The following is a 21783-nucleotide window of genomic DNA, read 5'->3' on the forward strand; positions in this document are numbered from 1 at the left end:
TATACGCAATTTTAGTTTGTTGCTTACACTTGCTGCATAATAGTTAAAAATTACCAATATATTTTTAACACAATTTTCAATTTAAAATTAATCTGCCAAGCATTATTCAATATTTATTTTGATAGCAAATTGAATTTTCTGATTCCAAAAATAACTTTTCCACTGCCCAACTCCTAGTTGATCAACACGAGCTAGCAAACAAGCTTGTTTTCTATATTTATTTAAATATTTGCTTGACAAGGGGGGGGCGAAACTAGTCGCTGGCGTTAAGCCCCAGCATAGAGTAAAACGGCACGTAAACACCTGTCGTCTAGTTTCGTATGCAACGCATTTTTTATCACTGCCACACTTCTGTTTATTGTTGTTTTTGCTATTGCGAGCGCAAACAAGATATAGTCGACATTATTCAGCAGATATTTAGCATAGCTGCTGTGCCGGTTCCAGTTTGAGGTTCCATCAAAACAAAGTGTTAACCGGTATCAGCTACAGGCCGAGCCTCATTTTTTGTAACTGAATATTTTCCATTAAATAATCAAATTATATTAAATTATTGATTTTTATTGCGGCAAAGTCAATTTGTTTTTTGTCAATTTATGCAGTTAATTGTGTATGTATTATATATTATAGTGTATATATATATCTGTATATGTATCTGTAGACTATATTAAAATACTTAAAGTACCTTTGTGCAGTAACTTAAACTAAACAAATAGTAAATATTATAAAATTAAATTAATTGGTTTTTGTGATTTTTTGTCAGTTTACACTACGCTACAAAAGTTTGTCGGCATATAAAAAATTTTATCATATGGTAAATGTCATGCTCAATATAAAAAATAATTTATAAAATTTAAAATCAATTGCTTGTATTATAAAATTATAAAATTCAAAATTAATTGTGATGTGTTTTAAAAATCAAAGAATTAATTTGTTATTCTGATTTCTTGTAGGAGATTCCTATTTAAGCTTGGATACTGTTGAGGAAATACTGCAGGGGCATGCGCCCAAGATGCCAGTCCTAATCGTGGGATAAATTGAGGACGTCATCGTTCTTGGGTATCTTGGCTGGCGGCGGCGCAGCCAGATCCGCTACAGAGGCGAACTCCATGCGCTTCTTGGGCTGCATGGCATTGGCTAGCAAGGCGCCAGGCGGCGCCAGCTCACCATAGAGGCGACTCAAATCCGGCGAGGGACGACGATGCGAGGAGGAGCCGCCGCCGCCGCCGCTGCTGCCGTCCGAGAGCGCTGGCGAGGGCGTGTTCGAGGGCACGCTGCTAATGGCCAAGTCGACGGCGCTGAAATTGTATTTGCTGCCCGAATTGGCGTTGCCAGCGCTGCCAATGGACTTGGTGGGCGTCAGACGTTCCAGCGCAGGCGAGGCCGAGGACTCGCGAGTGCGCGCCGACGAGGGCGTTGTGGACTTGGGCGGCTTCATCATCATGGCCGACAGCGATTCCTGTTGTATTTTGAATAAAGCCGATGGCGACATGAACATATTGTTGGCTGCTAGCGTGGACTTGGACAGCGGATCGGGTATGCCGTATTTGCCGTGCTGCTGCTGAAAGAATGCGGCATAGTCCTGCATCTTCTCCTGCGCCAGTGCATTGTAATAGGCAGCAGAGTTGCTCAAAGTGGCGGCCGAGGGCATGCCGCTGGCCATGGAAACCGCCGCGGCGGCAGCAGCGCTGTTGCTGGCCTTTAAGGCAGCGCTGCCGCCGCCTCCAGGCGTGGCAAACAGCGACTCCAAGTCGGCAGCTGCTTTGTTCTGCCGATAGAGCAGCGCTTTGATTTCCGAGTCCTGCTTCTCCATTTGCAGCAGCTGATTAAGCATATCCGACTGCATATCCTTTTGCTTCTGCTTTAAGCTGACAGCGCTGCCAGCGCCAGCGGCAGCAGCACCAGCGCCAGCAGCCAGCAGCGCGCTCAGCTCATTGTGCGCACCGCCCATGTGCTTGGGATTCGAATTGGCCATGGCAGCAGCAAACTGATTGTTGGGATCAAACAGCTTTGTGTAGGTTTGCAGCAGCGCTGTGTAGTCCGCTTGCTGCTGAGCCGCTTGCTGTGCTGCTGCCTGTTGCTGCTGCTGCTGTTGTTGCTGCTGCTGTTGCTGTTGTTGCTGCTGCTGCTTTTTGGCACTGGAGCTGCTGCTGGGCACAGTTGCTGTGGGCATTGCAGCAGCTGCTACGGCAGCCATTTGTTGCTGTAGGAACGCATTGAGCTCATTGCTTTGCTTGCTCTGCTGCATGTAGCTATCGTAGCCCAGCAGCTTGGAGGCTTGTATCAAATTATTGTAGTCGGCGCTCAAGGCGGCGGCAGCAGCAGCAGCTGAGGAGGAGCTAGCGCTAGCAGCATTGCTAGACTTTGACGACTTGCTGGCACTTGACTGCGACTGCTGCTGCTGTTGTTGCTGCTGTTGCTGCTGTTGTTGTTGCTGTGCCGTCAAGTAGCTCAGATCAGCGCCAAATCCTAGTGTGCCCAGCGTAGTAGCGCCCAGTGCTTCTGCCTGCTGCAGCAGCAGCGCTGCATACTCTGGCGAGCGTATGAGCTCGCTCATCTTCAACGGATCGTTCTTGAGTTCATCCAGCTCCTTCATTAGCTTGGTCTTATACGAATTGGAGCTGCTGCTGCTGCTCGAGTTGCAGCTGCTGGCCGAGCCGCCAGACTTGGAGCTGCGTTCCTGCTTGTTTTTGCTGCTGCTGTTGTTCGTATTGTTGTTGCCAATGTTGTTGCTGTTGCTGCTGCTGCTGGGCAGCGGCATATTGAAGCTGTTGCTATAGGCGGCCATAGCGGCCGCCACATCCAGCTGCTTGGCATTGCCCACTTTGGCTGCTGCTGCCGCCAGCTGATTGAGCGAACTGCTGCCGTAATCCTTGCCGCGCTGCTGTTGAAACAGCGCAGCCAAATCGCCTTGCAAAAAGTTGGGCGCCAGCTGTGCCAAGCTGGCAGCCATCAAATCAGCGCTGGGCAAACAAGCTGCTGCCGCTGCGGCGGCTGCTGCTGAAGGCGGCACCATGGGCGGCGTGGCCAGTGCATCATATTTGTTGGGCGTTATGCTGGGACTGTTGCGTGCAATGTCGCTGACGCTAAACTTGCCTGGACTGGGCGCTGGCGAGTTGCGTGTGCGTGATGTGTGCGATGAGGTGTCCGACTTGGCGGGCGAGGGTGAAGCACGCACAGGCAGCTCAAATTTGGCTGGACTGGCGGCCAACAAGTTGGGACTGTCTCGTGGTGAGCCAGCAGCAGCAGCAACGGAAGCTATAGGTGCTGCTGGTGGCGTTGCTGAGGTGGTGGGCGTGCTATTCAATGCAGGCACTTGAGGCGGCAACAGTTGAGTGGGCAGCGCTGCTGGCACTGCGGGTGTGGCTGCTGCTGCTGCTGTGCTAAGATTCGTAGGATTAGGCGTTGCCAGCGGTGACAGCATGCGCACTGGATTCATATTCAAGCCCGAGGGCATGCAGAGTTGCTCCTGCAGCGACATCACCTTCAATTCACTTGCCTTTTGCTCCGCCTGCAGCTTGATTTCCTCCTCTGCCTTGCGCGCCGCCTCCTCCGACGTCAGCATATCGCACATCGGCTCCTGCTTGGGCTGCTCCAGCTTTATCTCAGTCACTGCCTCGTTAATAGCAGCCTGCGCCTCCGCTTTAACCAGCGCCTCGGCCTCGCTATCGTTATCAATAATCTTTATAGTCTTCGGTGGTATAAAATCATCTTCCTGCTCGCAATCCAGCACAGCACAAAGCCAATTCCACAGCGCCTTGTCGCTTTGCTTTGATGGAAACTTGGGATACAGCGTATTCTTCAATTTCTCATTGTAGGTTACATCGTTGTTGTAGATATTACGAAATTTAACTATCTCGCCACGATACTGTGTATAATAATCCACGCAGCATTGAATCTCAGTGCGCACCTCCTCGGGTATTTCCTTATCCGGTAATACGGAATACTGCATCAACATGGGCCGTCCATACTCCATGCTCTGTTTATTCTCATTGGGCGGCACAATCCAAATGCATTTGACCACCGACTCCAGCGTAGGATTGTCCTCGTAATAGGGCGCTGCACAAAATCAATCAAATGTAAATTAATAAATTTTAGCAGCATTTATAATTTTATAGCTTACATATAATAAGCGAAACGCAAGGCGTATAAGTCAGATCGCTAGCGCCACGCATGCGTATTTGATAGTCCAGCTGCGAATCGCAGTCCCTAAGTGTGGGCTCCGCTTGAAATTTAGGATGCGAATGATACCAGCCCACCAGCAGCACCTGATCCTGTATCATCATCTTTTGTATATCGCGCTCCACTTCGCCAGCACGTTGACGATCGAAGCGCGTATTGCGACATGGATATGTTTTTGTAATTGACAAGGCTGTAATTGCAATTTGTTAGATCTTTGCTATAGCTCAATTGTTTCACTTTAGAGCCGGACTCACTGTGCGTGTTCATGTCCCAGGTGCCGCCCAAGTAGCCGCAGACCTCGCGCATGGTTAAATGACAATGAAAGTCGGCCAGCAGCAAAGCCGAGGAGGTAACGGTCAATAGAAACGGCTGCAGTTTGCCCACAGAAGAAAACGGCACAGCTTCGATAAGCATGTTGGCATCACTAAAAAGCGTTCTCCTTTGTTAATAATAATTAATTATTTGCTTATTAATACTTACTGTACAATATTACGGTTTGCCACTGTATTGTGTTGGAAAACTGTACGTTTGACAACTAAATCGGGTGACTCTGTTTTACGCTCCGCATCTTGACAGTTTTAAAATATACTTTAGAACAATTTATTTATATTATAGTGCACTTTTATTACCTGGATCACCATCTTCTGGCGTTGACTCTTTTTGCTGCGCACATTTCCGTAAATAAGAGTTCTTATATGCATCCAATTTTTTGCCTTTATATTTCACCGATGCCCAGCCGCAGCCACTTTTCTTTTCGGGATTTATAATGCGCTTGCAGTGCATGGCCCAGGCGCTGGGAGTTAGAAATATAGTCTCAGTCTCTTGTGATTTTATTTTGCCATCCGACAGCAGATCGCCCACAAATTTCTGCCCCAAATACTCTATTGTCATCAAAGATTTGCCTGGCTGCAGCACATTGGCGGACATTAGCGTCTGCAAGGTGACGGTGCGACCGGTGCCATTGAATCCTTCATAGTTCTCCTTGGTCTGAATTCAAAAAATATGTTAACAATCTATTAAATATATTTTTTATAATTACAGCTACCTCATCATCATTATCCTCATCATTTGCATCGCTATCCACGTCCTTTTCGCACAGACTATCCTCCATCATGTTAATCTGGCAGGGTACCGCATTTTCCGCAGGCGTAGCTTCTGTATCCGCCTCTGCCTCCGCTGCATCCGACACGCTTAAGTCGCGCTCAGCATCGCCATCAGCATCAGCAAGTGCTTCTTCATTTGTTGTCGTCGGTAGCGGTGGCTGTGGCGGCGAATCGTTCTCGCCTTCACCCTCCCCCTCACCATCTGTACTGCTGCCCATTTGATTTTCACGCGCCTCTAATTGCTCGCCATCGGGCAATACTCCATTTTCCACGCCGTTTTCCATGCGCTTACGTCTAGACACTTACAACAGCGGCAAAATAAAAGAACACAAACACTTTTCTTTTTAAACTTTTGCTATTCACAGCCGCAAAAAATTTATGTGTATACTTTGCGTCTTTGAATGCAAACTTTTTATCCACGACTTGCAAAAGTTCTCTTCGAGACTACAACTTGCAAAGGGATTCAACTAAAACGCGTTGGCACATTGCACACTATATACACTTAATTAAGTAGTTAAAACAATTAATATTTGTTTAAAATTAGTTTGTCTCCTTTCCGATTAGATTAACACGTTTCTTCTTCATGTTTTTCATTTTCATTTTGCAATTCACTAGAAGAGCATTGCATTGCATTGCCATGTGACTGCCAACTATCGATAACATAGCGAATTCGCGCAGCACGCAATAGGTCTAACACATTGTCATCTCGCTGCTTGCCAATACAAAACGCGGGCTTTTCATTGTTAATCAGTTCAAGCCTTATAAATTGCAAATTATTAATTAAACATGGCTTTGTGGGTGGATAAATACCGACCGCGAGAACTCAGCAAGTTGGATTATCATAAGGTAAGCGAAGGCAGTTGCAATGTTTGTAAATATACAACAATTTTTTATAGGAACAAGCTGACAATCTGCGTAATTTGTGCAAACAAAGCGACTTTCCACATTTAATGTTCTATGGCCCTTCTGGAGCTGGCAAGAAGACTCGCATAATGTGTTTGCTGCGTGAAATGTATGGCGCTGGCGTCGAAAGACTGCGTAATGAAACTATGACTTTTACCACACCTTCAAATCGTAAGGTTGAAATCATGACAGTGAGCAGCAACTACCATTTGGAAGTGAACCCCTCAGATGCCGGCATGTACGATCGGACTGTGGTTATAGATCTGATCAAGCAAGTCGCACAAACGCAACAAATTGATATCAACGGTCAGCGTGATTTCAAAGTGATTGTCATATCCGAAGGAGATGAGTTGACCAAAGATGCACAGCATGCGCTGCGTCGCACCATGGAGAAATATATGGCCACCTGTCGCATTATACTGTCGGTAAACTCAACCTCACGCATTATACCCGCCATACGCTCACGTTGCCTAGGCATCCGAGTAGCTGCTCCAAATGTAACCGATATGACTGCAGTGCTGCAGAGTACTTGCAAGCGCGAAGGATTAGTGTTACCGCCTGAGCTGGCCACACGTGTAGTAGATAAATCGGAGCGTAACTTGCGCCGTGCTTTACTAATGCTCGAAGCTGCCAAGGTGCAGCAGTATCCCTTCACAGCGCAACAGGAAATACCCGAACTAGACTGGCAAGTCTATCTACGCGAGACGGCAAATCAAATTGTAAGCGAGCAGACTCCGGCAAAGTTGGAAAAGATACGTGATCGTTTATATGAGCTGCTGTCACAAGGCGTGCCACCCAATCTCATCTTTCGCGGCTTGGTGGAGCAGCTGGTCAACAATTGTGATATGTCTATTAAAGCCAAAACTCTGGAGTTTGCCACGCAGTATGAGCATCGCATGCAGAATGGCGCCAAGCATATATTCCATTTGGAAGCTTTTGTGGCGCAGTTTATGAATATCTACAAAAAGTTTCTATCCGAGTTGGTGATGACGGATGATTTTTAAATGTTTAATATAATAAAGAGTAAAGTAATTTAAATGAAGTAATGCAACTTAAGCCAGCCGTTGCTGTTGGCGATTTTCTCTTTCCGTTAAGGTGGCCAATTTGATTTTGTCCTCTGTCGTGCGCTGCAGCGTCTCAACATATCTGGTAACCTGCTCTTCCAGCTCATCATGTGCCAATTGATATTCCGTTTGCTGTGCGCCATTTAACTTCAATCCATGCATTAGCAGATCAATAGTATTGATGGGGAATGCCAATTGTGGATTGGTTACAGTCAGCGAGTGTTTAAAGTCAAAGTATTCGCTGCCTGCGCCCAGCATAGCGCTTATCATTTCACAGGCCAATTCAGAGGCCTCCAGCAAGCGATTGTGCTTGACTAGCAAATAAAGCAGCTCTCTGGAGTTGCTTAGCTTATAAGAGTCATAGAGCCATTTGGGTATAAATGCATTCAAAGTCAAGATGCGATTAACAACGCTTTTGCGTATGTTTGTAGAGTCTACAGCCTCATTGTCCTCCACGAGTTTCTGCAGCAGAGACCAGGCCATGTCAGCTGCGCTATTGCGATGCGTTAAATCTAAAAAAAAACACGAATGTTTATAAATAAAGATATGTTATCCATGTCATTACTAACCCGCCAAATCATTATTTTGCAGCCAGCTCCAAGCGTCGTTAGATTTATCCTCCGATGTGCTTATGCAAGCCGCTGTCAAGCTCTCAAAGATTGGCAGCACTGAGAACTCGTGACCACAAGCCAACCTTAGAGCAGCTGTATACAAGCCACAAGTGGCCAGTAGATAGCCTATCTCCTCGGCGCTTGCATTTTCATAGCTATGCGCATCCTTGCGATGATGTGACAACTCTCGCAAAGCTTCAGCTAATAGCAGCTCACGTCGTATATCTTTCAGCTCCAATACGACTACATCTGGCACAATTTCAGCTCCAGTCTGATCCATGCCCAACGCATGATTTTCATCTGCAATTCTGGGCTTGGCAATCCATCTATAACGCTCATCAACCAAATTCAAGCAGTTAATGGAGACTAACAAGGAAGAGCAGCGTTTATCCAGCGCATTGGGCGCATCGCTGTCCACTTGCAGCCGCATTGCCTGCTCATACATAACAGTGCCAGCTGTAAGAATATACAAGTATATATTACCAAAAGCTATAACTTATACAAATCATAAATAATTACCCTTGCGCATATTGCCCTTGGTGGCTTGAAAAGAGTACAGAAAATTGTAAACTTCATTCTGATCAATGCTTAAAGAGCGCGCACGCGATTCCACAATGTATTCAAACTCGTCTTGCAAAAAGTTGTAAGGCAAGTTCATCAGCAGATCAAAGCGTTTGCATTGGAACAGCACTATAACAAGCTGACGCAGGCAGTCCTTGCGACGCGATACATCTGCATTGACAACCAAGGCATGAAATGCTTCCTCGTAGTGTCCCAACTGCAGATGATTGTTAAACAAAATGGACTGGAACATGGGTAGCTGTGGATCATCTTTTGGCAGCCTACCCATGGCCAACTGTGCCAGCTCTATGACATAGTCGCCAGCATCATGTTGCTCAAATAACTGTATAACTTTCAGATAGAAATGCATTACGGCCTGTGTATGCTGCTCTGGTGTAGCTAACGAAGACGCGTCTTTGTTGAACAGCTTTGATAGCTTTTTATAGAGTGGTGTGTTCTTTAAAATATGCTCATAAAGAAATGATTCCGTTACAACGCTTTCGGCAACGCTCTTAAAAATTTGCAGCGCCTTATCCGGCTCACCACAGTCCAGCAAAGACACAGCAAGCATAAAAGAACCTGTCAGAGTACAACAAAGTCAGTTTAAATCAATAACAATAATAAGTAACTGGGACCTACGTGAATATTTTTTCTCCACACACCAGCCATTAAGTATGCGCACATAGTCCTGTATTATGATATGATGGCAAGTGCCAAATAGCCATTCAATGAATAAATCATTCAAAGCCTCAGGCCAGCTGCAAGTTAAATACTTAATTAACACACAACTTAAATCGTATATTGTTTAACTTACAGTATTTGATTTATAAAGTTTACAACTTCCAACAGCGTCTGACTTATAGACGCTTCCTTGGTTTGACTGCCTTCCTTGCGCTCTCTCAGCAGCATGGACAGCGCACTAAACAAACCCTTGGATTGTAAAAACAAAGAAAGCAGCGTAGTCTGACTATTCAAGCGAATTTGACTGGAGTAAGGTCTAGTGTAGCCAGTAAAAAGCTGCGCGCGCGTTAAACGTTGTATAGAAGGCTCACTGTAAGTATCAAATATATAAATATAACACCAAGGGGAAAAAGTTAGGGCTGACTTACAAGTTTACGGGCGTATTAAGTGATATGGGGCACTCAGCAACCCAGACTAGCGTATAATATGAGTTCAGGAAGTTCATATTGGTGACCATGGAGTAATTCTGTAGCCCTGCTTGATTGCAGATTATATATTGCATAATTAACAAGTTGCGGCAGACAGCAAAGCTGTAAATTTAAAATTTAAATTTTAATTACTTGCTTAAATTCTGAAAATAATGTGCATACCGTATCGTGGCAATTTGTTTAACAGTCTCTGCCAAAATTGAAATGCCATAGTCGCTACCAAATAGAGCGCCAGTTGATTGCAGAAATCGCGCGCCACTCACGTAACCAGCTGAAGAATAAAAATTATTAATCACGTTCTTTCTATATTTCTTTAAGCGCTTACCCTTTGCCTCTGCAAATGCCTCCACATCCACAATAGCCAAGAGATCCAGCAGCACATCAATAGCAGCATCCAAATTTGGGATCGCCAACAATTTCTGGTGTATATCATTAATATAATTAGTTGGCAGTGCAATGCCGTCATATTGACTATCATTCCCAGATATGATTTGCTTCAACATGTTTTGCACAACATTATCATCGCGCTGATAAAACTTTTTATCCAGATCCATTTTAATGGTGTCGGTGAGATATTTCTCCAGCTGATTATTGACCGTCATGAGCTCCACAAAAGCCTTAGCGGTGGTTTCATCATTGCGGCAATAAGGCGCTACAAATTTAGCCACTGCATCGTTATGTTCGCCTATTAACATTAAATGCTCCAACATTTCACAGGGACGCAGCAAGGCAAAGGATTGCCGCCGCACAATGCATACAGTCTCCATGGAATGCAACACTGCAAGTCCAGTGGGCTCTGAGAACTTAATGTGGTATTGCTCACAGCAGGAGTAAAAGTGATCCCAGAGTCTGACAGCAATTTCCAAATACTCATCATCGCTAACAACATATTCTTTGAGCTCATTTTGTATTTCATCTTCCACAGCTTGGCACACCTGCTCCTTTAACATGTTCATTGTCAGCTGATTTATATCAAACAGCACATTACCACGTCTAAACATCTGTGAAATAAACATAAAGTGAGCACGACTATTATCTGCGTTTATCAAAATTAACCTACGAAAAGCGCCTTGGCAATAACGTTGCGATCGAAACGCCCAGGGTGAAATATATAGGAGCAGTATGCCTCTTTCGGATCCACGCCCTGTTCTGTAGTTACGCAAAATCGATCTGGTGAGGGCTCCAGAGCAGAAGATACCCATTCGAGGGCATTCCTTGCGCCTATAAACAATGTTGAGACATTAAATTCGCACGAGGCATTACACCAAAGCGACCAAATATGAGTCTGTGTAGCGTGAAAGTCAACCAAGTCCATGTTGTGTGCACACACTCTCCGCTGCAAGACGAGACTTAGAGTCTTGGTATTGGATTCGCTTAAATTGCTAACAATGCTGCAGCAAACGAAATCAGAATTCTTCTCATATGACAGAAATATGCAGAAATTATACTCGTCTATCTTACGCAGCAAGCTATTTTGTACTGAGGAAAGAGAAAATATATATAATAACTATTATTTTCTTGAAACGAATGCAATGTACTTACAGCCTTGTATGCCCGATGCGCTTGCGCAATTAAGTGTGGAAATGCTTTGTAGAGTGGCTGTAGACCACAAGCGTAGCTCATTATTTCGATATAGAACCAAGAGATAAATGCTGCCTTCAATTTGACTGAAAGCTAAGGATATGACTGACTCCACAGTCTCGCCGCGTCCACTGTAAAAGATAAACAGTTATGAAATCTCGTTTTCCTAAGCATCAAAAAGACTTACGTCAACGCGCCCTTTAAATTATGCAGGAAACGCGGCATGAGATTAGGCTCCTTGATCTCATGTGACACCGTATTGCCCGTACGACAGCTCATAACGTGTAGCATAAGCTTCGACTGATAGTCCACTGCAAAGTAGGCCTCCACGCCACTTTCACACATATGAGACACTGCCAGCTGTGGCACATTAATGGCCACGCTGCCATCTAGCACATGATACATGCTGCGTTCCTTCAGATGTGCAATTACGTCAAAGAAAATTGACTGCGTTTGCGAATCCAGCGCACTGCCGGCCGCTGAAGTTTCAGTGGGCAGTGGAAAAACAATGCGATGGATGCTGCTGACTGTGGCCACCAGCAAGGTAATGCTCGTATCATCCTCCGAGAGCGATACATTTAGCACAGCAGAGTCTGTAAAGCGCAAGCGCAGGTTGTTACGCAGCAATGTTATATCCAGACTCACTTCGGAGAGCTCGAGTATGTCCTGATAGGTGCGCCAGTATATAAAACGATTCCTATATTGCGGCGACTTGTCCGGAGAATTATAGCAAAAGGCACCCGACTTGCCAAGCGATTTGATATCCTGCAGCGTACTTTGTGTGCCTGGTGTACAACATTCGTAAATATTAGCGTGAGACTGCTGTGGACAGGCCAAGCTGTGGAGTGTTTTTGTTTACCTGTGTTAATTTCAGCTTCAAGCCACTCCTCGGGATTTATGTTCTTGGGCACCACCTCCCGATAGCTCACAGTACAATTAATACTCATTTTGCACTTAGTAAACAACAATTAAATGCAAAAATTACAAATAAAATACAGCGACATGTAAAGCCGGCACAAAAAACACGCGCGTGATATCGACTAAGAGCTATCGATGTTGCTATCGATACTTGTTGCAGCGCTAGGAAAACACTCAAAATTGCACGTTGCTTGAAGTTATCAAAGAATATTTACTTTATAAGCATATAATAATAATATGCTTGACCAAAACATGGAAACTGACACGACAGATCAAAGCAAGGATGATATACTCATTTGCCTGCCCGGAGAGCGCTTGTGCCGCGTGGAAGACAATGTTGTGCTGGGAGAAGGAACCTACGAGCAAGGCGGCTACATTTATGCATCCAAATCGGGCATAGTTTCTATAGTGGAGTCCGAAGAAAAGGTAAGCAAAAGAGAAAACAAGCATGTGTAGTATTTAATCAAACGCTTAATTGCAGTATCAAATGGTGAGCGTCAACAAGCCCGGCTTCCATCTAACTATACCAGCTACTGGAGATGTGGTCACAGCGCGTGTGCTAGTCACCACACCTAAGTTTGCCAAATGTGCAATATTCTGCGTGCGAAATGTGCTGCTGGAGAGCAGCTATCGTGGCCTGCTGCGCAAGGAAGACGTGAGAGAAACAGAAAAGGATCGTGTGGATATATACAAATCTTTCAAGCCCGGCGATATTATATTGGCGCGTGTGATTAATCAAATGGAGCAATCGTTTATGCTAAGCACAGCCGAATCGGAGCTGGGCGTTGTTATAGCCTATGCCAGCGATGCTCGCAAAAATCGCATACCCATGGTTCCCATAGGCTGGGGTGAAATGCAATGCCCGCAGACAACTATTAAGGAGCCTCGCAAGGTGGCCAAGGTGTTGCCCGAGAGCACAATAAAATCCGAACCATAACAAAACGTAAATCATAACTATGTTAAATAGTTTTTGTTTGTAAAAATGTCAGCCATAGATCAACTGGGGCAGACTAGCTATCAACAGTTAAGAGTTCGTGCAAATATTGAATGTCAATTAGATGCCAAAAGGCAAAATGCAACAGCAACAGCATTTGAATTATGTTGAACATCGCGTGCCGCAACATTGTAGAGGGTGACTAAAGCCAACTCCATGGCTAGAAGAAACAGTAAATACTAGTAATTGTAGTAGATGTAGATGTAGGTCCGAGGGTCAATGACTAACAATAAGCCAAAAATATGCAAATGAGCGTGTAACTATAACTGTTACTGCAGTCAGTCGCAGGGATAGTCAGGATATGCTGCTAACCCTATGGACAACCAATCATTGTTTGATCAATAAACAACATCGCAACTCGTTTGGAGTGCCGGTTAGGTTAATATTCAAATTGCAGATAAATAAAACCAATAAGATATTTAAATGAATTTCAGTAAAGTAAGTATGTTAGCATGTAGCAGTCAGAGTTATAGCTATAGCAATTTCAGACGTCAGCAGACAAACGTCTGGGAAATAAATTCACATTCATAGCTCATTCACAGAGTAGCCACAGTGTGGACAAGAACGGCACAGCAATGGTGCAAATATCCCAAACGGAGGACGAAATCAAAATCTCCATTGAACTCAACAGACTGGTGACACGCAAGCCGGACGTAGTGCTGCTGCCACAATATATCAAATTCAACAATCCACCCATATTCTTTGAGCGTCATCTGGCCCAGGATATTGACGAGCTGGCCAGCTTTTGTCGCATTTTCAAGAATGAAGCGCGCATTGTGCTAATCAAAAAGCAGCCTGGCATTTGGCCAGAGCTATTCCAAAAGCTGAGCAAGGAGTGTCTGCTGCAGAAGCGTCTGGAGATAGCCGATCTCATAGTGGAGCGCAACAAGCAACGCGATCAGCTGGCGCTGGAACGCTATGAGAACAAGCGACGCACCGAAATCGAAAAGGAAATCAAGCGTGAGAGCGATATGAAAGATCGTGTGAAGAATTTCCAGCAGGCATCTGTGCAGGAGGCGCTCATGGTCGGCGGAAAGGAAACGCATGCCAAGCCCCATGGCAACAGCAACAACGAAAACTACAACAACAATAGCAACTGCAATTACAAACAAGGGACTGCAGCGGACATTAGGCAAGCCACGCCCATCACACGCTACCAACCCCCGACTGCGATGACTGCAGTGCGTGGCAGCGGACGCATAAGCATTAGTTTCTCCGCTCAGCACAAGCGTGAGACACCCAAGCGCGAGTCGCAGGAGAATATACAGATACCCTTCACCATTCACGATCGTCAAAATGCCAATCCCCATGTGGAGAAGACAACGCCCATGGAAACACTCGATGAATAGTAACAAGCAGAACAATTTTTTTTTACAGTGTGTGTGCGTGTGTGGGGGTGTGAATATTGTCAATAAACTTACACGCGTAATTCAATTGGAATACTTTTATTTTAAATTAGATAAAATATACAACAATTATTACATATGCATATATCCATTATATTATTATTACTTTTTGTTTTTATAGTATAAGCTTTAAACACAATACAAAATCATAATACACAGTATTTTTGTTTTAGCTATGCAATTCAACGTTTTGCAGCAATTTAAAGTTTAGAATACACGTTTATTTATATTTTATAGTTATGCGGTTATAGTTTTTATATATATTGCAGTTTCATAGCGTGTGAAAAAGGTTATTATTATTATTAGTATATGTACAAATTTCTAAATTTATGCTCACATTATGTTGATTATAGTATGTATACTTGTTTAATATGCCTTTTGTTGACGTTGGTTAATAATCATTTTCGTATTCGAGTTTTATAAAGTTTAAATATCGTTTTAGTTCCAAATACCAAGTTTTATAGCTAACTATATGTATAGATAATTTACTGTACTGCTTTTCATTGCTTATTAATTTTAAATGCTGCAGTAGAGTGACGTTATGGGAAGGAGTTTAGCGCTCAACTAGACGAGTATTGATTTGGATTCCCTAACGAGGAGGCCTAGGCTAAGCCTGTTTGTGAATATGTTTTTATATAGTCGTATTTTGTGATTTTGTTTCTATATATCAGCCCTAGCATATACTATTAGCCATTATAGCGCTTGGTATGTTTGTATATCTGTTATATGTACAATTCGTTTGCTATTTTTGATTTAAGGTTTAAGTGTGTGTATGTTCTGTATGCAAACTTGCATAGTTTATACTCTTAGGAAGTACATTTTTATATTTATATATAAAAAACAAAAAAAAAAACAAGCTTTGGCGCTTTTGAAGTAATCCAATTCTGTTGTGGGTAGTGGGAGGGGCGTACATAATGCTTGCTGTTTGCTATTTTCTTTGGAATTACTTTTTCTTTTTCGCTTTGTCCGGCTTGAGCGTGGCAATCAGGGATCAAGCGGACGTCTCGTTTGGTTCCATCCAGCCCTCACTGTCATCTTCGCTATCCGAATCCTCCGACTCGGATAGCTCGATGGCCACACGTCTGGCCAAAATGGAGGCAACATCCAGCATAGCCGTATTACGCTCAATTTCCTTCAGCTCCGACTTTTCCACCTTGCGCAAACTGATGCCTAGAGTAAATGAAAAGTGTGTGTTTGAAAAAATTGAACTCAAGCAATAACTGAAAGCAGTTTATACCATCTCTTATGGCCTTCATTAGATCGTTGCGTGGGTCATGGAATGGTGGCATTATCTTCTTGGCTGCCACTATATGTGTATTGCCATTGGGCTGCAATAACTGCTGCATATCGCCATTGACCAGCGACTTGGGCATGATCTGATGCGGATGCGTTGGCATTTGTACTGTGCCCAGACCGTCCTCAACTGGTGGAGGCGGCGGTGGTGGCGGCGGCGCTGCATTCGGGGGCGACATTTTGGGCGAGTGCTGAAATAAAAGCTGCAAGCCATAAGTATATATCTTTACTTTGCTTTCTCCGTTGAAGCTTACCTGGTCCGGCACTGGTGGCGGCGGTGGAAAATCGCTTGATTGTTGATTGTTGTGTGCCATGCTCATGCTGTTGAAAGTGTTGTTGAGTTGCGCCATGACCAAATCGTTGGCAGTGCTGCTGGGCGCCATCTGCGGAGAGCCAGCTCGCGATGTGCTATTGGTGCGTCCCAGCAGCTTGGCCGCCATATGACCACTGGCATTGCCATTCATAACGCCCATGGGCGATACCACATCCGGCACAGGGGGCGGCGGTGGCAATGCATCACGACTGGTGGACATGCTGCGTCCACGCGTGGGCGTATTGGCATTGGAGGCATTTGGCGTGCCACCGCCGCTGCCATTGGAAGGCGGCGCCGGTGGTGGCTGCGATGGTCGCGGCTTGTTGCGTGACGGTGTACCCGGTCCATAAATGGGCTCCGGCGAGAGCGCGCCTTGTCCACCGCTCTGTCCGTACTGTCCATAGAGCGTGCCATCATACATCTGCTGTTGGCCCTGATGATGCATCTGCTGCTGCTGAATGCCATTGGTGCCATATGCAGCGGCATATTGATTGGCCGTCTGTGGTGTCAATTGGTCGTAGCCGCTGCCATCGAGCTGCTCCGCCGGATAAGTGCGCAGCTCAATCGAATTGGGACGCGGCGGACGCGTATCATAAATGCCGCCCATATCTATAAAAACATAATGAGAGGGGTAAGTCACCATTGAACATTTCAATTGTTGCTAAGCAAACAGAAACTGCAATTGTTAATTATTATTATTAAATATTGTACAAAATTAACACATTTATAAAGGACGCAAAGTAGTGAGAAAAAAATATAAATAAATTATTGGCAAGCAAAACATTTTGTTGTTTACAAAAAACTATAAATGTTGAACGCACAGTGTCACTAAAGTGCGCATTGCTATTAAACAATTGTGTTATTTTGTGAGCCAAGGCTGAGAATTGCAAGATTAAGCTTTATTAATGATTGATTTGGGTCGAAGTCTAAAAAATTCTAGGCAAACAACTTTTTCAAAAATCAATTATAGAATTTAAAGTTCTTAAGTTTTCAAACAAAATTACATTCTAATTCAATTCCCAGCCTTTTAGTTATGTTTTATGATTAACAAATAAAATATTATTAGCAAAAATGAATAAATAAGCAACTTGAAATAAAATCGAATTTCTAAACATCTAAAGTCAGTTTGCCACTGTGGACAGAAGGGATGAAAAAAGAACAAATTGTTAAACAATTTCAAGTGTGGGAGCATAGAGACTAACAAATTACTTTTGCTATAAGGAGAACACGTGTATGCATAAAAATTTAAAACCAATTTCAGTTGCCAATTTCTAGTTATACAATTTTGTAGCTCAATTTCTTATAAATATACATATATAGACAGAGAGCTTAAGCATACGTGGTTGTTGTTTTTGTTGTTATTGTTGTTGCACACTTAATAGGGGGAATATGCTAAGAGTTGCAATTATGTAGATAGATAATTACAATAAGTAGAAGAGTAAGTAATAGTTGAAGGCACATTTACGAAGATAGAGAGTGTGTCTGTATGTGTGTGAATGTTTTTTTTATATATTTTGATTTTTTTTTTTGCAATTAATTATTGTTGCTCTGACCTGTTATAGCGATAGCCGTTTGCTTTGCTAGATTACTGTTATTCTCCAAATGTGAGAGCATATTATAGGGCTTAACTGTATCTGCAAATGAGATGATCATGCTGTGTTCATATGTATGCAGTATGTCTTTTGTTTAAGCTTTATGCTACTTTCCATACACATTTACATATACGATACATAAAAAAGAGAGACACACGCAAAACGCAAAACTAATAGACAACACACACAGTTGCAAATAAATTAAACTGCGCTTTTGTTCAGAGCGTCGGGGAGCAACAATAACAAGTTTAACTTTATTACTTGATATCTAATATTATATAAGTATTATAAACAACTTTTAGGAGGACTACCAATCAATGGCATCAACATATAAACTGAGCATAAATTGGCAAAACAAAAAATATACAAAATTTCATTTGGTTAAAGAGAGATTTTAAATAGTATTTGGCTATAACGTTGTTGTAACTTTTAAGGTAACCCAGTAAAGGAACTCTGAACTTTTAGACTAACTACTTATTGTTTGCTTCGGGTTTTTTACTTGAACATGAATCTGATATTTGTATGCAGGAGAGTGAGAGCTGATGAAGTACTCTATATACCGATATACTTCACATGTTGAGAGAGATGTACAAATGCGTTGACAATGTAAAGGAGCAGGGATTGCGCGAAGTGTGTGAGAGAGAGAGAGAGCGAGCGAGCGAGCTTGACAAAGCTATTATTAATTAATATGAACGATTCGATGCTTGTGAGAGCATTTAAAACCAAAACGTTAGACAAGTGCTGCATAGTCCTTTGGCGTTTTGTTGCTGCATTGACGTACCTACGTCTTGTAAGTCCTGAAAATTTCCCAGCTCTGATGGTAAAGGTCTTCGGCGCGCCAGTGTTCCCAGCTGCAAGTCGCTATCAGCGATTACAGTTTGGATTTGGACTAGCTGAGCTATATTTATAGTGTTTTTTTTTATATAGATATACAGGGTACGAGCATACGAGCAGATTGTTAGAATAATATATGGTGGTACACTAATCAAATCGTTTCTTAGACGATTATTTAGTGAGCAGCCCTAAGTCGTATTGAATTGAATTTGCGAATTGTAAACTAAACTTTCTTAAGACTTTTTAGGCGATACCCATGTCTGCTCTATATAACAAACATATGTATCTTTAATACTGAATACTAAATACTAATTTGTAGCAATTGAATTTGTTTGTTCGTCTATCAGACGCCTTATCATATTCACTATACCAATAAGAATTCAAGAGATATATAATTTGTAGTCCCTCCAAGTGTTTGCCAATCCCGAGCAAACAACACTTACATATATAATGCATATTTACAGAGAACTTGAAATAGAAATACTTACTGCCATAGCCGCTCTCTTCGTTGGTAATAGCATTGGGTGTGCGATAGATAAAATTGTTGGGCATAAGAGTCTCGCCATGTCCCAGAGCAATTTGTCGCTGCTTCTCTCGCGTGTTGTGTGGCGTTCGTACGCGTTTCTTGTGACGATTTGTGGCGCCACCGCCAGCGCCTTCTTGTCGCGGTCGATGCATTTTCTTGCCCTTGTCGTGCATCACACGCTCCGTATCCTTGATCATCTCTTGCCGCCAGAGCTCAAAGAAGTAATTGGGATCTGTATAGAATTTGAGGCCATCCTTGCCATCGTCACGATACACATTGAGCTTGTCCAGTGGCGGCGGCTTATCGCATTGTGCATACGTCTCCAGCATGGGCGCCGGCATTGTGGAGCGTGAGAATATCTGCTGATCGAACACTTTGGCCGATTTGAAAGCCTTCTTGCGTGTTATATCTGTGAGCGGCACTTCCTCCACTGTGCTGTCCAGCTGCGTCACCTTGATGGCCAGACGATCAATGCGCGCTTGCAGTGAGTTTGCGCGATCTCCTATGTTGCCCACATCCCGTGCCAGTTCACCGAAAACATCCTCAGCATGCTTGGATAACGATGACAATTGCCTTATGATGTTTGTCAGCGTCGTATTTGTCACTGTCTCCAGCTCCACTGACTGCAGCTCATCCTGCTGATAAACAGAACGCGCCACATGCACTGGCTCGATGGATCGCTTGGGCAGCGGCATATTTTGTGTATTTTTGTGAGTGTCTGCTCAAAGTTCAGTAACTAAACAATGTTGTTTAGCTTAGCGCGCATTCATAGACTGCAAGAAAAGATTTATTGTCTTTAATTAGTTTCATTAGATAAAAATGTAATTCAAATTCATATTTATCGATTTTTTTTGTCTTATATTTCGGCTGTTTTTAGGCAAAGATAACTTTGTTTATCTAAGCAAGCTTCAGCTGTATCTTCTTATATTTACACTGGCCAACCGGCTATATAGATTGATTCACATATTATCTATATATAATTTTCAGCACTTGACAAATATTACTTTCAACACACTACACTAGTGTATGCCCAATTGTCTGGACCACACCCACCAAGATATGCACGAATTTGGTGATAAGCAAACGAATCGAAAATCGCCAACAGCACAAATAACTACAGTAGTGTTGCTTTCGTTCGAAGTCTCTTGAGGTTTTTGCCGAACTGTTCCACTGTCGCTGCAATAGTTGTTGCTTTTTTTTTTGCCAACTGGAGCTCCCCTTTTGATTTTGCGTTCACACGCATACATTCACACACTAGCATACACACATTTGCATTAGAAGGTAGGCCAAACCTTGTTTCCCATTGCATTAGCATAACACTGGTATAAATTTCACTTAAATTGTATTTATACACACACAAGCATATTTGTGTGTATATATTACTGTTAAAATTATCAATTGCCTTGTTAAATTGCCAAGTTGTTAAACTCGATAGCAGCACAGTCACCGCCACACCGTTGCTCCCCCACACACATACATACATACATATGTATGCAAGTACACACACACTCACCGCACGTCACGCACTGTTCACATTTAATGTGAATAATGCTGTAAAATTTAGTTTTTCAATCTTGTGCACGTTACGATAAACATAACACAACCAACACGACTCGCGAAAGTTATATGCTTGGCCAATTAGCTTAATAATTCACATATATATCTCTCTTATTTTACTTTTTGTTGGTTTTTTAATGACCGCGTGGATGACACTGGGCTGTTTGCAATGTGGGTGGAGAAACATCGATGTGTGTGTCTATCGATGCATAAAAATAAAACATCGCAGAAAACATCGATGTATTTTATTTTGTTTTTTATACAATTCTAAATATCTTAAGAGGGTCTCAACTAGAACTGTTTATTCTTGCCTTTGCGGTTAAAACCTATGCTTTATGCTTTGCGAACCAAACATCGATGGCTTCGATTTTTGCAAACATCGATGTTTTATTCGATGTTGTTCCATCTCTAATTCGCTGTCTCATTGCATATTCGGAACAGGGGTAAGGTTTTCACATTTGCTGTCTATAGTTTGTGCTTTCGTAATAATAATTATACATATTCTTAATAGATACTCTAACAATGGCCAGCGTAGCATCAAAAGGATCCGGTCTTATTAACAGTGAGCACTAAAATTAGTTTTATATACAATCTTACAGTAAAATTCTAATGCTACAATTATGTAACTTTGCCAGGGCTGCTTGTGCAAGCAAGGCCTCAGTTGGATGTCTTCATGAAATACGCCAAAGTGGAGCTCACACCACCCACGCCGGCTGATATTCCAGCTATTCGCCAGAGCATCGGCAATATAATGAAGGGTGCCAAGACTGGCGCCTACAAGAATCTGTCGGTGCGTGAGGCATGGTTAAACACACTTGTTACAGCCGAGGTTCTCTTCTGGTTCTACATTGGTGAATGCATTGGCAAGCGCCAATTGGTTGGCTATAAAGTTTAAATTTACAGTAACTATTAACTAGTGTAAATGCCAATTTGGGATATCGCTAACTATTGTGAGAACGAATAAAATTTCAACGTGTAATACCGTAGTGTAATACAAAGTGATCTTTACTGATAACATTAAGAAATACATTAAAGATTAACAGTGTGTAAGTATTAAGTAACTCTGCAACAAGTGCGAGTACCCATGACAGTGAATAATAATATTGACAGCCTAATCAATTCCTTAATCCAGGGAACACGCTTATTGTTTGCTTAAAGCTTGGTCAAAAATGAAGTTAA

General features: G+C 43.0%; 7 protein-coding genes across 13 annotated transcripts; 4 read left to right on the forward strand and 3 right to left on the reverse strand.

Moving 5' to 3' along the window:
- Nucleotides 1-869: 869 nt before the first annotated feature.
- Nucleotides 870-5778, reverse strand: LOC108608253 (MPN domain-containing protein CG4751). Its single transcript, XM_017999543.1, has 6 exons — nt 5225-5778; nt 4809-5166; nt 4660-4747; nt 4434-4603; nt 4121-4369; nt 870-4056 (listed from the first exon to the last, which is right to left on the reverse strand). The coding sequence occupies exons 1-6, from the start codon at nt 5564-5566 to the stop codon at nt 1019-1021; spliced, it is 4245 nt and encodes a 1414-aa protein (XP_017855032.1). The 5' UTR covers nt 5567-5778; the 3' UTR covers nt 870-1018.
- A 232-nt stretch (nt 5779-6010) lies between these two features.
- LOC108608315 (replication factor C subunit 3) lies at nt 6011-7227 on the forward strand. Its single transcript, XM_017999643.1, has 2 exons — nt 6011-6128; nt 6179-7227. Exons 1-2 carry the CDS (start codon nt 6069-6071, stop codon nt 7187-7189), a joined length of 1071 nt encoding a protein of 356 aa, XP_017855132.1. The 5' UTR covers nt 6011-6068; the 3' UTR covers nt 7190-7227.
- Nucleotides 7166-12204, reverse strand: LOC108608314 (nuclear pore complex protein Nup160 homolog). The gene is made up of 12 exons (XM_017999642.2): nt 12031-12204; nt 11359-11956; nt 11133-11302; nt 10651-11069; nt 9916-10591; nt 9753-9861; nt 9531-9692; nt 9236-9472; nt 9061-9179; nt 8380-9000; nt 7819-8316; nt 7166-7761 (listed from the first exon to the last, which is right to left on the reverse strand). The coding sequence occupies exons 1-12, from the start codon at nt 12116-12118 to the stop codon at nt 7238-7240; spliced, it is 4221 nt and encodes a 1406-aa protein (XP_017855131.1). The 5' UTR covers nt 12119-12204; the 3' UTR covers nt 7166-7237.
- Nucleotides 12205-12232: 28 nt separating this feature from the next.
- LOC108608316 (exosome complex component CSL4) lies at nt 12233-13054 on the forward strand. Its single transcript, XM_017999644.2, has 2 exons — nt 12233-12515; nt 12571-13054. Exons 1-2 carry the CDS (start codon nt 12327-12329, stop codon nt 13024-13026), a joined length of 645 nt encoding a protein of 214 aa, XP_017855133.1. The 5' UTR covers nt 12233-12326; the 3' UTR covers nt 13027-13054.
- A 466-nt stretch (nt 13055-13520) lies between these two features.
- Nucleotides 13521-14513, forward strand: LOC108608281 (dynein assembly factor 4, axonemal). The gene has a single exon (XM_017999595.2). The coding sequence runs from the start codon at nt 13659-13661 to the stop codon at nt 14430-14432; it is 774 nt and encodes a 257-aa protein (XP_017855084.1). The 5' UTR covers nt 13521-13658; the 3' UTR covers nt 14433-14513.
- Nucleotides 14514-14586: 73 nt separating this feature from the next.
- On the reverse strand, nt 14587-20746 carry LOC108608279 (wiskott-Aldrich syndrome protein family member 2). Of its 7 annotated transcripts, XM_017999587.1 has the most exons (7): nt 20561-20746; nt 19010-19820; nt 18469-18585; nt 17649-17729; nt 16037-16704; nt 15727-15973; nt 14587-15659 (listed from the first exon to the last, which is right to left on the reverse strand). In XM_017999587.1, the coding sequence occupies exons 2-7, from the start codon at nt 19740-19742 to the stop codon at nt 15481-15483; spliced, it is 2025 nt and encodes a 674-aa protein (XP_017855076.1). In that variant the 5' UTR covers nt 19743-19820; nt 20561-20746; the 3' UTR covers nt 14587-15480. The 7 variants fall into 7 exon arrangements, with proteins under 7 accessions (XP_017855076.1, XP_017855079.1, XP_017855077.1 ...); XM_017999590.1 differs by lacking the exon at nt 18469-18585 and having other exon boundaries at nt 15727-15985; XM_017999588.1 differs by lacking the exon at nt 17649-17729 and having other exon boundaries at nt 15727-15985.
- A 257-nt stretch (nt 20747-21003) lies between these two features.
- Nucleotides 21004-21596, forward strand: LOC108608537 (ATP synthase subunit g, mitochondrial). Its single transcript, XM_017999952.1, has 3 exons — nt 21004-21047; nt 21116-21166; nt 21240-21596. The coding sequence occupies exons 2-3, from the start codon at nt 21127-21129 to the stop codon at nt 21497-21499; spliced, it is 300 nt and encodes a 99-aa protein (XP_017855441.1). The 5' UTR covers nt 21004-21047; nt 21116-21126; the 3' UTR covers nt 21500-21596.
- The last annotated feature ends 187 nt before the right edge of the window (nt 21597-21783 follow it).

Source organism: Drosophila busckii, chromosome 2L (assembly GCF_011750605.1).
Source record: "Drosophila busckii strain San Diego stock center, stock number 13000-0081.31 chromosome 2L, ASM1175060v1, whole genome shotgun sequence".
NCBI lineage: Eukaryota > Metazoa > Arthropoda > Insecta > Diptera > Drosophilidae > Drosophila > Drosophila busckii.